The 13644-nt window shown below is 35.7% G+C and overlaps 2 protein-coding genes across 5 annotated transcripts in view; both read left to right on the top strand.

The window, feature by feature from the left end:
- LOC136415142 (CXXC-type zinc finger protein 1-like) overlaps positions 1 to 13644 on the top strand; it is a 140886-nt gene that overhangs the window by 58955 nt on the left and 68287 nt on the right. The gene's annotated exons all lie outside the window — the stretch shown is intronic.
- Fas3 (fasciclin 3) overlaps positions 1 to 13644 on the top strand; it is a 164073-nt gene that overhangs the window by 144274 nt on the left and 6155 nt on the right. For all 4 annotated transcript variants that reach the window (XM_066399582.1, XM_066399581.1, XM_066399583.1 and 1 more), the window contains exons 2-8: positions 3942 to 4105; positions 4161 to 4311; positions 4379 to 4513; positions 4570 to 4767; positions 4828 to 5015; positions 5492 to 5633; positions 7030 to 7143. In XM_066399582.1, the coding sequence (XP_066255679.1) occupies positions 3942 to 4105; positions 4161 to 4311; positions 4379 to 4513; positions 4570 to 4767; positions 4828 to 5015; positions 5492 to 5633; positions 7030 to 7143 (1092 nt within the window). The remainder of the gene's footprint in view (positions 1 to 3941; positions 4106 to 4160; positions 4312 to 4378; positions 4514 to 4569; positions 4768 to 4827; positions 5016 to 5491; positions 5634 to 7029; positions 7144 to 13644) is intronic.

The raw sequence follows: 13644 nt of genomic DNA, 5'->3' as shown, positions 1-13644 counted from the left end.
CGATGACATATTGTCGAACGTAAACTCAATCAGAAGTTCGCTGATGGGTTTGTCTTGGACCGTATCGAAAGGCCTCCTTTCGAGCCAATTTGAATATTGCTTCAATAATGGCATGTAAAGGTGTCAGCCTCCAGACGAGGTACTGAACAAATTAATAGCAGATTAACGTTCTGAGTTGAGCAATAGCCGCGTTATTTTCTAATACTCATCATACATATGAACAAACTCAAAATTCTCCGTACTGTAGGAAGCTTTCTTCAATTACTCGTTCATAATCTTCTTACATTGAAACACACTAAAGCCGGATTCCCACGGCGCGTCATAGAAGCGTCGCTCCAATTTTGGAAAGCGTCATATTTCATTAGAACATTTCGAAACACTAAAACAGAGTGTGAACTATTTTAACCTTCTTAAATCTGAATTTGATGAATTTCCTATTGGCCTTATGGTTCCGGAGCGAAATCATCATTTCCAACAGGTTTGGTTCCTTTCAATTCCTGACCCTTCAGAAATTTATTCATCATTACTCGAGACCGATCAATTTATTCATACCCTTGCAAGAATTAACAGTCCTGGCGCCACTAGGGCCTGAATATTTTAAAGTTTGGAGTTTGTCCAACATTCAGTGAGCAAGAGAGATTTGAGAAATATTGGTGAATTAATGCCACAGTGATTACCAGCGGTGAGGAGCAATTAGCTGATGCATAGGTGGCCTTGTGGGAGACGAACTTTAAACCCGTTCACACTATAAGACAGGCAACGCTCAGGCTCGCCCCCAAATGAGCACGAGTGCATAAGAACTTGACCTCACGTGATGCTTACTTCAATATGAACACCTTGAGTGCTTTTCATAATACCCGTTTATTACATTTTCCAGTCGCTAAAGTCAATGAGCTTGTCAATTGAGCTTTACTTTCGCAAGTGGTTCTGGTTACAATTGAGAAATAGTAAGCTCGGGCGTCACACCAATGCAGCAATATAGCGAAATCTATCTGAGTCTATTTAACAAATTGTCAAACGTCTTAGGAAAACAAGGAGAATTAATGAGTCGACCATATTGCCGCACTGAGTACGCACTGGTAAGAATAGTTGAATTCGCTGTTAATCATAACCCGAAATACATATTCATGGAAAAAATTTAATATCTAAAAAGTGTCTTCGCGTTTATAACTATTAAAATCTTCAGTTTCACTGCATATGGAAGTTGAGATGAAGGTGTACAAGACGATTCATTAGCAATATTAGAACTGAAAGCTGGAGATATTCGTCGTCGTTAAACGACGACGATTTGAAAAAATATGCCTTATCCAAAAGTTATTAGTTTCGGATATACGCAGGGTGTTGGAAGTTAAAATTTTAATTCATTTTTTGCCCATTATTCTGAAAATATCTGGGTTAGACATTTGAAAATTTGTGAAATTACGTTTTTTTAGGTAACAAATTATGGGTTCTACAAAATGAAAATACATTTGGTTTTTTCCCATTTAATTTCTTGCATTATCAAATTTAAATATAATTTTCATTAAATAAATATTTCTCAAAAACAGGTTGAGATATCGAAATGAAAAAACAATACATAATTAATGGAAAATTGATTGCTCTTTCAAATTTTTAATCAAGTTTTATGTTAGATATACAGGGCAAAAAGTGATTATCTGTAAATTCTGTAAAACTGATCATAAGTAGGACCCTCTATTAGCAACGCGAAAATTACAAAACGTTTCTTGTTCATCACCTAAAAAAACATAATTTTACAAATTATCAAGGGTCTAATCCAAATACTTTCAGAATAATGACAAAATATGGGTTAAAATTTTAACTTTCTCTACCCTGTATACCCGAACCTATTAACCTTTGGCATAAGGCATATTTTCTCCAATTCTCACCATTTGCCATTTAGTAACTCCAGCTTTCGGTTATCCCATTGTTAATGCATCACTCTCTACAACAGAGCATTAGAGTCAAATTACCTCAAGCCAATTTCCATAGCAACCAAGAATCTGAGCAACATTCAGGGTCTATTTTAACGTTTCTATGACCACTAGCTTGTAGTTAAAGTTGAAGACATATTTAAAGATTTGTTGATATGTATAATTAATATATTTTTACAGGGGTTTTTAACATCAAAAATCGACCACCGTACCTACTTCAAAAAGCCGTTTCCATGAAGTTTAATAGGAGATTGTTGAAAAATCTAACAGTAAATGGTTCGAAGAGAGAAGTCTGACGAAATTCTATAGATTGAATCTATCATATCTCTCCATATACCCGCAACACCGAAAAATTCAAGACCTAGATTTCTGATACATATAAAGTTCACAGACTTAATAATGCTCCTAGCACATGCCCCCAGTGCATTGTTATTTTTATAAATATATGGAAACGTGAGTCGCCACCAACGTTACTATTTCTCACAGAGTTGAATCGCTTAATACAAGATGCAGGTCAATACCCAATAAGTCGAGTGCCGCATTTAGATCGCTCACACTCCGGCAAATGATGTTTAGCTTAAGGCAACATCCCTCTATTATCTAGTTATTGAACGATATGGGGTGTTTAGAGTGAAAACAATACGCCAAGCGGCAATGAAGCTTATCGGAAATGGTCTAGTTGTTATCGGTTTAGGGTAATAGAAAACCCTTTTAATTATCGAGTTTTGACGCAAATAAGGGAGTTGGAGAGGTCTCTTCGGCATAATCCTCTAACTCCACATGCAACGCCCGAGATGGTATCGCTTTAAACCATAACTCAAACAACTAATCGTCAACTCTTAATAACAGGGGTTTAGCACTTGTCATCTCTAAAATTATTAGTGTACAACCACCTTGACTGAATTAAACCGCAATTATTGCTACGTATAATTTGACTAATAGCTCACAGTCAATTAGTGGATTAAAATTAATGTTACCCTATAAAACAATCCCTTTGAAGGGTGAAAAATGGCCGGGGGAATGGAATTCTTGACAGTTTCAGATATAAAGCTAATAAATCTCTCAACATGAAACACAATTCGCTTTCCACAACACTCGAAGAAACGAGATCGACTAGCAGCGGGCTCTTATTAAGTCTCTCATAGGAATTTTTTGTGGGGGGAAGGAAGGGTGGAAACTCTTTAATAAATCAGAAATACGTCTTTTTTGGTCCAAGGGAGCAAAGCTCCGCAGAGTCGATAAACGCGGGATAATGTTTAGGAGACTATTAAGTTTTTAGAAAGGAAATACCTTTCGGGATATAATGGATAGTTATTTATACGAGAATTCGATTTCTACATGAAAAATCGTTTGAACCCGATTTAACTAACGTTTCTACGTGCATGAATCCATTAAAATTGCTGGATCTTAGGTTATACAGGGTGGCCCAAAAACTAGATATGCGAACTGTATTTATTTTCTTCTTCAACGGCGCTAATAATAAGACCCAAAAATACACTCATGAGAGTGTGCAATTTGCACTTTTTACACGCTAACCGAGCTCTGATAATCCTTCCAGAGTGGGATCTCTAATAGCGGAGGGCACAATGTTCTTGCACTTTTTGCTCAGGTGTTTATATATCTATTTGTACGTGAAATGTGTGTGAAAAGTACTATTGCGCTAGTTGCATACTATTTTATTTTCAAATTCATAACACGCCACTTCAGCCGTTCTGTACCGCGGTTTCCGCTGTTCTCGGTCTCTGATGTTTATTTAAAGCGCCCTTTTGTACCCGGGGTAAAACTAATTATAGCTAAACTAACCCCCGTAATATATTCGACCACTGTTGCATCGTCCGGTGCGGTGGTGCGGTTTAATTTTGCTAATTGATATGTACGCCGGGCCCATCTCTCGGGACTTTTATCGCTTTTTTCTTTCTCTTTTCCGGAGTATATGTGGGCGGAAATTTCATCGCCTCTTTTGGAGGGATATCGTCGTTTTTTGCTTACTAATTTGATGTTTATTTCCAGGGTTGTTGGCTGCAAAAGTGGACGTAGACAAGAAAGAACAAACGGTGCTCGTCGGGGACCCAGTGACCTACATGTGTCGAGTGGCCGTGCCCTTGCAGTACTGCCGAGTGGAGATTCCCGGTCTCAGGTCCTTCAACTTAAATAAGGGAATGTCTAATGCTGATGTAAGCCTTTTGGTTAAGACGCATATGGCCCAGATTCCTCCATGTACTTTCTTAGGTCGCATACGTCGGTGAGGGTCTTGAATATGGTCAATGCGGCTTCACCATGTATAAAGTCAAAGACAATAACAACGGAGAAATTAAGTGTACCCTCGGGATAACCAACGAACCCCAAGAATCAGTGGGTGCAATGAGTCTAATTGTGGCACGTAAGTACCTACCTCGTCCATATCACCTACCAAGCCTTCAAAATTCCGCAATATCCACAAAATTTAGGAAAACCTCAAGCTCCAGAACTGGATATAAGTCGCGGAGCTGACCACGTCAGCGTCTACAAAGTGGACGACATTCTTCAGGCGACTTGTCTGGTCCGAGACGGCAGGCCTGTGGCCAACATCAGCTGGTTTTTGGGTAACTGATCTAGTCCCTTTGAAAAAAATCTTCCTGGCAATCAATGGAAATTGCAGGAGATGACCCCATAGACCTGAACGAGCTGACCATGCCCACGGTGCTGGATTTAGCCAAAGAGAACTTGCAGTCCAAAGTACAAAACCTCACCAGGAGACTCCAGGCTTCGGACAGTGGCAAATATCTGAGATGCGTCGCCTATCATCCTGCATATCCTGATGGTCAAGCGGAGACTAAAAGGGCACTAGATATTAAATGTAGGTTATTCAACTTTTACGCTATGTAAAATCCTATAACAATTTTAATATCCAATGTAGATGCACCTCTACCTCAACGGCAACAAATAGAAGAGTTTGGATATGAGATCGGCAAAGCGGGATCCATAAATGTAACGGTGCAGGCTAATCCTAGACCAACCTTTGAGTGGTCAGTGAATGGACAGAGAATCAAGGAGGGCAGTAATGATAATACGGGGATAATGATGGCAGCGTTGGCTGAAGAATTGGTAAGTTGTTTGAAAAACTTTTGAGTCTCTTTCCACAAAACCGTTTAAATCAATTACACACAACATAATAAGCAAATAGACCTATGGCAGACAAATAGCCCCAGGGAAACTGGTATTGGATGTACATGCAGGATAACAACTCGAAATATTAACGGAATGTCTCGGTTGGGAAAATATCCTTTGTTGAAATAGTTTGGACTACTAATTTCTCAGAAAATGCAAATATTAAATCAATTTTGAAGAAGATTACCGTATCAGCACCAACATACATAAAGAAGTTTGAGGTGTTCCAAGATTTTTTCCTCTTGACCTGCGGTGTGCGATTTCGATGGGTCAGGCTGTATGCAAAAGTATCAGTAATGACACGATATGGATCAATAGTCAATGGTTCGTTTACTAAATAGACTTTGCTCCGTGGTTTAACACAAGCTGATTTATCGGTGATTAATACTGTATGATTCTTTTATGATCTTCAGGGTAATGGAGAATACCGCGCAAGCTTACGTATAGCAAGGATAGGCAAACAGGACACGGAGAAAGAGTACATCCTTACAGCTTACAACGACCAAGGCAGCGAAACTTATAAAGTGAAAATCTCGACGAATCCAGAACCAAAAGGTAAATTTCAAAAAACTGTTTCACTTTTTCTTGCATCATCTCTAACTAATCATTATAAAACTCAAAAACTGAAAAGAACTTCCGACTTTCCATGCGGCAGGAATCAACAAGTTTTTGAGGCAGCATGTTTATGGACTGTACGGTAGGTATTGTGGTTTTTTGAAATCTACGTGAAATATTCTTATTTGGAAAATTTTTAATACTTCAAAACTCAAAAAGCTTCGAAATACGATCTTAAATTAATCGCCTTAATATGGTTCCCGCGCTTTACGTGAAATTTGATTAACAAATGCCGAACTCTATGAAGAAAATTTGGAAATCAAATTTAGTACAAAGTGTTCTCGACAACCCAACTAGACACCACAGTCGAAGAAAATCTCAATTTTTGGGAAAGTACACATATTTTTCAAAAAGAGCATAAAAGTATTATACATGCAAGCTCCCATAGGACTCTTACATAACGCTAGAAACAGTGATCATTTGTAGCTTAGGTTTGCAATACCTCATCTCAATATAAAATCAATAAGTATGTAAAATTTGCGCTTATCCTTAAAAATCCATTAGTTCACGTAGCCGGCTGCAATTACCTCACAAGGGCGGTAATATAACTTTGGTGTAAAATTAATTAAAATTTTTACTACAAATTTTCTGAAATCATCCCAAGATTCTGTCAGATTCAAAGGAAAATTTAAAGCTTCGCCATTCTGAGTCTTAAAACCAAATGTATCCTCTTCAAAATACTCAGATCACGCAAGATTTTCTCGGTGCCATAGTTCTCAAATATGGCAAAAATCTCATTAGCAGCACTGTTCAATGCACATTGTCGAACAGACCACTGCCTTACAACTAACAAGTTCTTTGATTTTCTGTTAACTCATAACATGGACTTCCGAACTCCATTCACTCCTCCCACAGGGATGATAATTTTGGTTGAAAACAATTTCGATCCCATATTCCTTTGTCAAATGTAGGAAAAACTCGCTTTTCCAAGCTTGGGATGGATACATATACATCCGATTGAGCTTTTAGAGTGAATCGAACCCGCCGCACTATTCTCAGATCAAAGACACACTTAAAGAGGACGTGACTTATGGAAGCAAATAGAGAGAAACGAGCCAAGAACGACCCCCTAATGTCACCAAAATGGCCTCGGTTCCTCCGAGGACCGTATATCGTCAATTTACTAAAGGAACGCACTTTGAATTAATAATGATTCTGTGCTATCTCCGGACGTCTTCGCTTAATAAAGCAATACAATAGTAACGGGAAAGCTGGGTACACCGAAGAATAAGTTCACAGTCCTTGAAATAAATTTATTGTCCATGGTCGTCGAGATTTCTTTATTTCAAATTTATCAAGAATTAACTCAACACTACAAGCGATTTTTCTCCTTTAGGTTATGAAGGTGGAGTGGTAGCTGTAATAGGAATTGTGGTAGCCATCCTCTTTGTCATCCTTACAGTTTCACTGCTCATCTTCGCCAAGCTCAACGGTCGATGGTGCTTTAGCGGTAAGTTCAGTTTTTGAGATACCGGTAATTTAAATATTTGTTAACATGTGGTCAAGCAACCGTATTTTCAGATTTAAATATTTCCTAGTGAATGTAGTTTAGCTTTATGTGCATGATTACCCCATATCTTGTCGTGGTGGCGCCTACGTATGACATAGATAAAACCCCGTTTTAGTGAGTTTCGAAGGAACAAAGACAAAAAGCATGGCGGAAGCACTATATCAAAACACGAAACTCCTTAAAGACAAAAAGCGGCTTAACTCCGCGGAACTCACACAATTCATTGTCGGAATTTACAAGGAGTTTTGTTGGGCTTGTTGGACTGTCGGAATATGTAGAGTAATCTGAAGTTCCTGTGCTTGAATTTTATGAAAATTGTTTATTTGCCTGCAGGTGCGTTTAGGAAGTTATCAGTTTTCCTATTCTGGAAACAGCATTAAAATTTGTTGTCACACATGAAATATTAAAAGACCTACCAGAAACAGTACGTTCTGTATATCAGCCCCAAATTCCTATTAGGCAATCTTCCAGAGAATTTTTTCTTGGTATTTTTTTTGTTAACTTTTTGTTCACTTTTTTGTAAATATTTCTTATTAGTATATTATACAGGGTGTTCCAGTTTATAGTAGCAGGACTTTAACAGTCGATAGAAGACCTTTTCTTAAGATGAAAATGTTATATAAATATATATTAAAAACGGCTCGGTTTTTGAGATACAGGGTGGCAAACTTGACTCTTTTTTTTTCATTTTTTTTAAATAATTCACTCAAATATTAAGACACAGCCATGAAATTTGATATTTTGGGATTTTTCGCAGTGCCGAATTTATATTTATTAAAATTTTCGTCAAATTTACAGAGGGCGCCATACACTAGTGAATATTTAAATTATGATCATTTTTTTGTGCCTCCTTGTAGCAATTTTTTTTAATCAAAATGGATTCGCCGTTCATTTTTTTCTAAAAAAGGTACTCTTGTTATAAATTGCTAAATGTTAATGTTTTCGAGATATTTTCAATTTAGTCCTTAGCAGTACGACTGGCTTCCACAAGGGAGTTGTGATTTGATAGCAAATCATTTATTTTGCCAATTTTTATATGTTTAATAAATGCTAAAATATTTTTTTAATTCATTTATCAACGTTATTAATTATTATGACTATTACATTTAATATTATTTATTTATTAACATTTTAATATTTTGGAAAAAAATTAATACCAAACACTTTTTAATTGTTAATTAATACAAAACAAAGAAGTAATCATATTCCAACTAATCTGAAACTAATTTGGCTCTAATTTAAAGTAAATGTTCAAAGTGAAAACTTTCTTTGTTTTGTATTTGTTAAATACTTGGGGTATTTAAGAATTGAAACAACATAGCTGGCTTCAGTACCAGCCACAACTTATCGGTTCAAAAACTCAAAGTATATTGATTCTCATAATCATATTTAACGAGGATTAAATAATAAACTGTGGATGGCTGTTAATAGGCGTACCCTTGATAAGCATGGCAATTTTGGCTACTCAGCCATGAGTAGCCAAAAGACCTTAGCGTCTAGCAGTTTAGATTACTGGACAATGATTTCTTTTAGTTATTGCCGGCGAAGCGGTCAGCAATTAAAATCGAATGTTTGGCCAATAATGAAATTGATGTGATTCCCAACGTAACTGCTGATGCAGCATCGGGATACACTAACATACTTAATTATTAAAAAAAAGAAAAATACTAAACAGTATTAATTAACAATTAAAAAGTGTTTGGTATTAATTTTTTTCCAAAATATTAAAATGTTAATAAATAAATAATATTAAATGTAATAGTCATAATAATTAATAACGTTGATAAATGAATTAAAAAAATATTTTAGCATTTATTAAACATATAAAAATTGGCAAAATAAATGATTTGCTATCAAATCACAACTCCCTTGTGGAAGCCAGTCGTACTGCTAAGGACTAAATTGAAAATATCTCGAAAACATTAACATTTAGCAATTTATAACAAGAGTACCTTTTTTAGAAAAAAATGAACGGCGAATCCATTTTGATTAAAAAAAATTGCTACAAGGAGGCACAAAAAAATGATCATAATTTAAATATTCACTAGTATGTTTCATATGGCGCCCTCTGTAAATTTGACGAAAATTTTAATAAATATAAATTCGGCACTGCGAAAAATCCCAAAATATCAAATTTCATGGCTGTGTCTTAATATTTGAGTGAATTATTTTAAAAAAATGAAAAAAAAAGTCAAGTTTTCCACCCTGTATCTCAAAAACCGAGTCGTTTTCAATATATATTTATATAACATTTTCATCTTAAGAAAAGGTCTTCTATCGACTGTTAAAGTCCTGCTACTATAAACTGGAACACCCTGTATAATCATTTTAATAGGTCCAATAACTGATTGCTTGCTTTCATTGCTGACAAAACTGTGGTTTTATGAGGGAGGCCTCAAGCTTGAGAATTATGATTTTTCTACGACTGTCAGGATGTTGCATTGTTACAGACTTAAAAATTATATCGAGGAACATTCAATTTTCATATATGTACTTGCATTTGCTACATGTTGCGCGCGCTACGATAAGAAAATAAGCTGATTTCCCACGGTTTCGAATCGGTATCCACAGCAACGAGGCAAAATAAACAAACTGTCCGGAGAGCTTCTTGATAACAGCTGTATGGAATTTTGAGATTTTAAGCAGAAAATCCATTTTGCTTTTTACGAATTGTTATAGTCGTAGAGAAAATATCGTATACAGCTTGTTCAAGATCACCATTTTTCGTGCTCGTTGTATAATGTAGTACTTTCGTCAAGCATACGGTAAAGTGCTTTCTATTTGATTTCGTTCGATTTTTTTCACAGTAATCGACCGTGTATGCCAGTATAAAAAACTAGTCAAATACGGTCTGACCATAGTCTTAAATAATTAATAATTATAAAGAAAATACTTTAAGGTACCCGAATTTGGGGGGGGGGGGGGGGGGTAGAACTAAGAAAAAATCACTTACTTTTCTATTAAAAACACTATAATGTGCTAAAAGTTCCATTTTTTCCGAAATTTTGGCTTTAGTTACCACTACTGGCGATCTTTTGTAAAAACTGGAAAAAAATTAACCGAAATTCTTCCCGAAGTCTAGAATAACCTTCGAAAGACGGCCGATGACCTCTATTAATAGAACATCCGGTATATGCTTTAAAGATTTGTTTTTTTTAGCTACAAATTTTTTGTATTTTTTTAACATGTTTATTCCAATTATATCACATTTCAAATTGCATCTTTAATCGCTTCTGAACTACTTTAAATAAATCTCTCCGCATTTTCTTTACTAGATGTTTCGCGTTTCATCCTTAAAGTTTTGCCTTTTTAACTGCATCAGACTTGCTGAGGAGATCAATTACTTGCGAAAAACGGAACATCGGAAAATGTTGAAAATTGAGGGTTCTCGTGTCCCGAGTTATAAAAACTATCCTCAGTAAGAGTAAATTTTCTTCGCAAGTTCTTTAGGTACGTAGTAGTAGGTTAGGTTAGGTAGGTTAGGTAGTTCTTGTTTTTAATAAATAATCATCTAAAAAATCAGTTTTACGAACCTGTAGAAAGTGGTTTTATAGTTTGGCGGTGAATGTTCCAATAATTGTTCAAACTCCAATTTTTAAGCAAATTTTTAATGTTTAGAAATATCCCGTGGAATCAATAAATTTTCGGCTTGAGTTTTTTAATACATTCAATTTTTGGGTAAAATTTACCCCTTTTCGCAGATATGCATATCTGGCACCCTTCCAGAATAGCGCTGCGTTATCGTCGAGATATGTCTCACAAAGCAAAACAAATGTTACAATTCTCTTACCTTCAAACTTTTTTGATTTTAAGTACATATGTTCCGAGCTCTACGACAGTCCAACGAATCCAATTTTCCAGGAAGTCCCATTTAAAACAAAAACAAGGAACCGTTTTACGAGTTTCCCAACAACATACGTGGCGCCACGTCTAATGGCTAGTCTTCGCAATGAATCATCCTTTCTTTTTTCAATCATCACCAGATCTGGTTTTTTTTTAACATTTTGATGTGCATATTATAGAGGAACCGAAACCGAAAAAGGGACATAAATCATAAAATGATTGCGAAGACTGCCCTGCAAGTACCTTTTTTATCACATTGGAAATAAAAGCTAGTATATCAGAAATAGGAGGTAAGTGAAGTCTTGTCTCGGGTAGCTCCTTATTTTGTCGCATCCAACTTTCCCGGAGTATTCCGTTTATTTTTCTTTTTACGAATCAACTAAACTAACGGCAGCTTTCCGGCCGTTCCGGATGCCCTTTTGTTCTCCTAATTTCCCCCCATCTGTTTCCAGAAAGAAACTTGATTTGTTTTCCTTTCGTAACTAATTGTTTGACTGCTCTTACCCGAGAATTTTGTTAAGCTTACAACACAAAGAACCATGGCAAGCGACTTATTATTGTTTTGAGAGGAGCGTTGATTCGAGAAGTTCAATAAAATCCCTTCAGTAAACAATATCCAATGTTGACGATTTTTTTAATGGAATGTATATTGGTTGTTTTACTGTTAGTTTTGTCTGGTTTGTGGCTTGAGTAGTTTAGTTGGGCTATGCATTAGAGGTGTTATTATTGCATAGACAAAAAGCAGCTTTACCTAAGTAAGAAAGCACATTTTAGGGAGTCGATTTTCTGCCGGTAAAAACGAAATATACAGCTTCTATGCAGATTTATTGAATAAATTCGAAACAACACTCTTCAAGTATACAACTCACCCCGAGTCTCTATAATATGCCATTTTTCTCTTCTGTAGAGGGCTCTAACTAGATCCGCTGAATATTTACTACGACCCTATTTCAAGCCCCACATATTTCAAGCCCCTTGAAAATTGCTTTGAAAGATGATTTCATGTAACAATAGTGATTCATCTTGTATATCAAACTATTCTGAAGGTGTTTAAATCAATACAGGGCAGATCGCGAGTCTGTCATGGTCTGTAAATATTTAACAGTGCCGTACTAAGGCTATAGTGCTCAGTATAGCATACAGGGTGGCCCGCTTACGGTTGCGTATTATCTGTGGCAATTATGTAAAGCTTTCTAATTTTGACAAATAAGGTCTCTCAATCAAATCGATACCCACATGGGTTTGATTTCTTCGTTCAACTAACAAATGGAATCAGTAACATCAATGGTCGATGCAGTTCTAGAGATAACGCACGCAACTTGTATAAGCAAGGAAGAAAAAGTCACAAGAATAATTTAGTAATTCCTTTATCGTATAATGCAATTAGAAGAAAACGTTTGTGAAACTCACCAATAAATCTATTTTATGTACCTTGTGTCACGAATGAAGCGAGACCAACCTCTCACGTGATGCAAAACAATGCATTTCCTAAATAGTTACATGAATAGCTGTTTATACAACACGTTTTTATAATCGCAACATAGAATTTTGCATGTTAACATTTTAACTTCATGTTGAAACTTATTCTGTTAAGAATTACAGCTATGAAACTTCGCATAACTAAGACTTTAAGTCCTAACTTTTCGGGAGTTCGTGAATTAGGTCACAAAAGCTTGTAGAAATACTTAAAATAAGCATTCATTTGGGGTCGTGTTTAGCTGTAAATGGAAATCATTTCGAACAATGAATTGAAATAAATCCATTTTTAGCAATTACCTTTGCCCGTTGTTATCAAAAAAGTATTGTTTTTGCAGTTCATTCTTAGTTGTGTGATTCTTATCCTTTCAAACTTACAAAACATCACCATAATATCCAAAAACCAAAAACTATAGCTGCGAGGAGGGTAAGAAAATGCCAATTTTCAAAAATAAATGCTTATTTTAGGTGTTTTTAGAACATTTTTTAACCTAATTTACAAGTTAGTGTAAAGCAAACTTGACTTATTGTTAGCCCCATTATACATATAACTGTTGACTTGCACTTTTGAGTAATCCAACTATCAATAAATGGATTCAGTTGGAGAGAAGTGATTGTCACTATTTACTTGTCAAGTCCATCCATTTTTTATTTGACAAGCTCTATATGACGGAATACTTTTTGACATTTGTCAAATTAGTATTTCGTTTTCTTTTGAAAAGTTAAAATAAAAATGTAAAAATTTACACTCATAGAAAGGACAAAAAAATGTTATATTTCGATACTCAGAATACGGTGTAATATGAGTTGTAGAAACTGCAACAGTATACAGTACGCCCTATTTAATTTAAAAAAGCTTTTTTGATATCCAGTTTGAATACGACACTCTGTGAGCATTCAGGCAATTCACCCCTTTGTAAACGGATTTTTTTTTAATTATCGTAAAGTACTAACAAACTGGCCACCCTGTACTTGCATCAAACTTTACTTTATTAAATTGTGCCTTATAGTATTAGGTTACGGGCTTAATTTTGTAAATTAACTTCCCGGAGTGATGGCAAGTAACATAGACCTCAACCCTATGAAAATGACCGATTAACCCTTACACGGTCAAGAACTCAA

Source organism: Euwallacea similis, chromosome 19, assembly GCF_039881205.1.
Source record: "Euwallacea similis isolate ESF13 chromosome 19, ESF131.1, whole genome shotgun sequence".
NCBI lineage: Eukaryota > Metazoa > Arthropoda > Insecta > Coleoptera > Curculionidae > Euwallacea > Euwallacea similis.
This window is presented reverse-complemented; position numbering and strand designations above follow the sequence as displayed.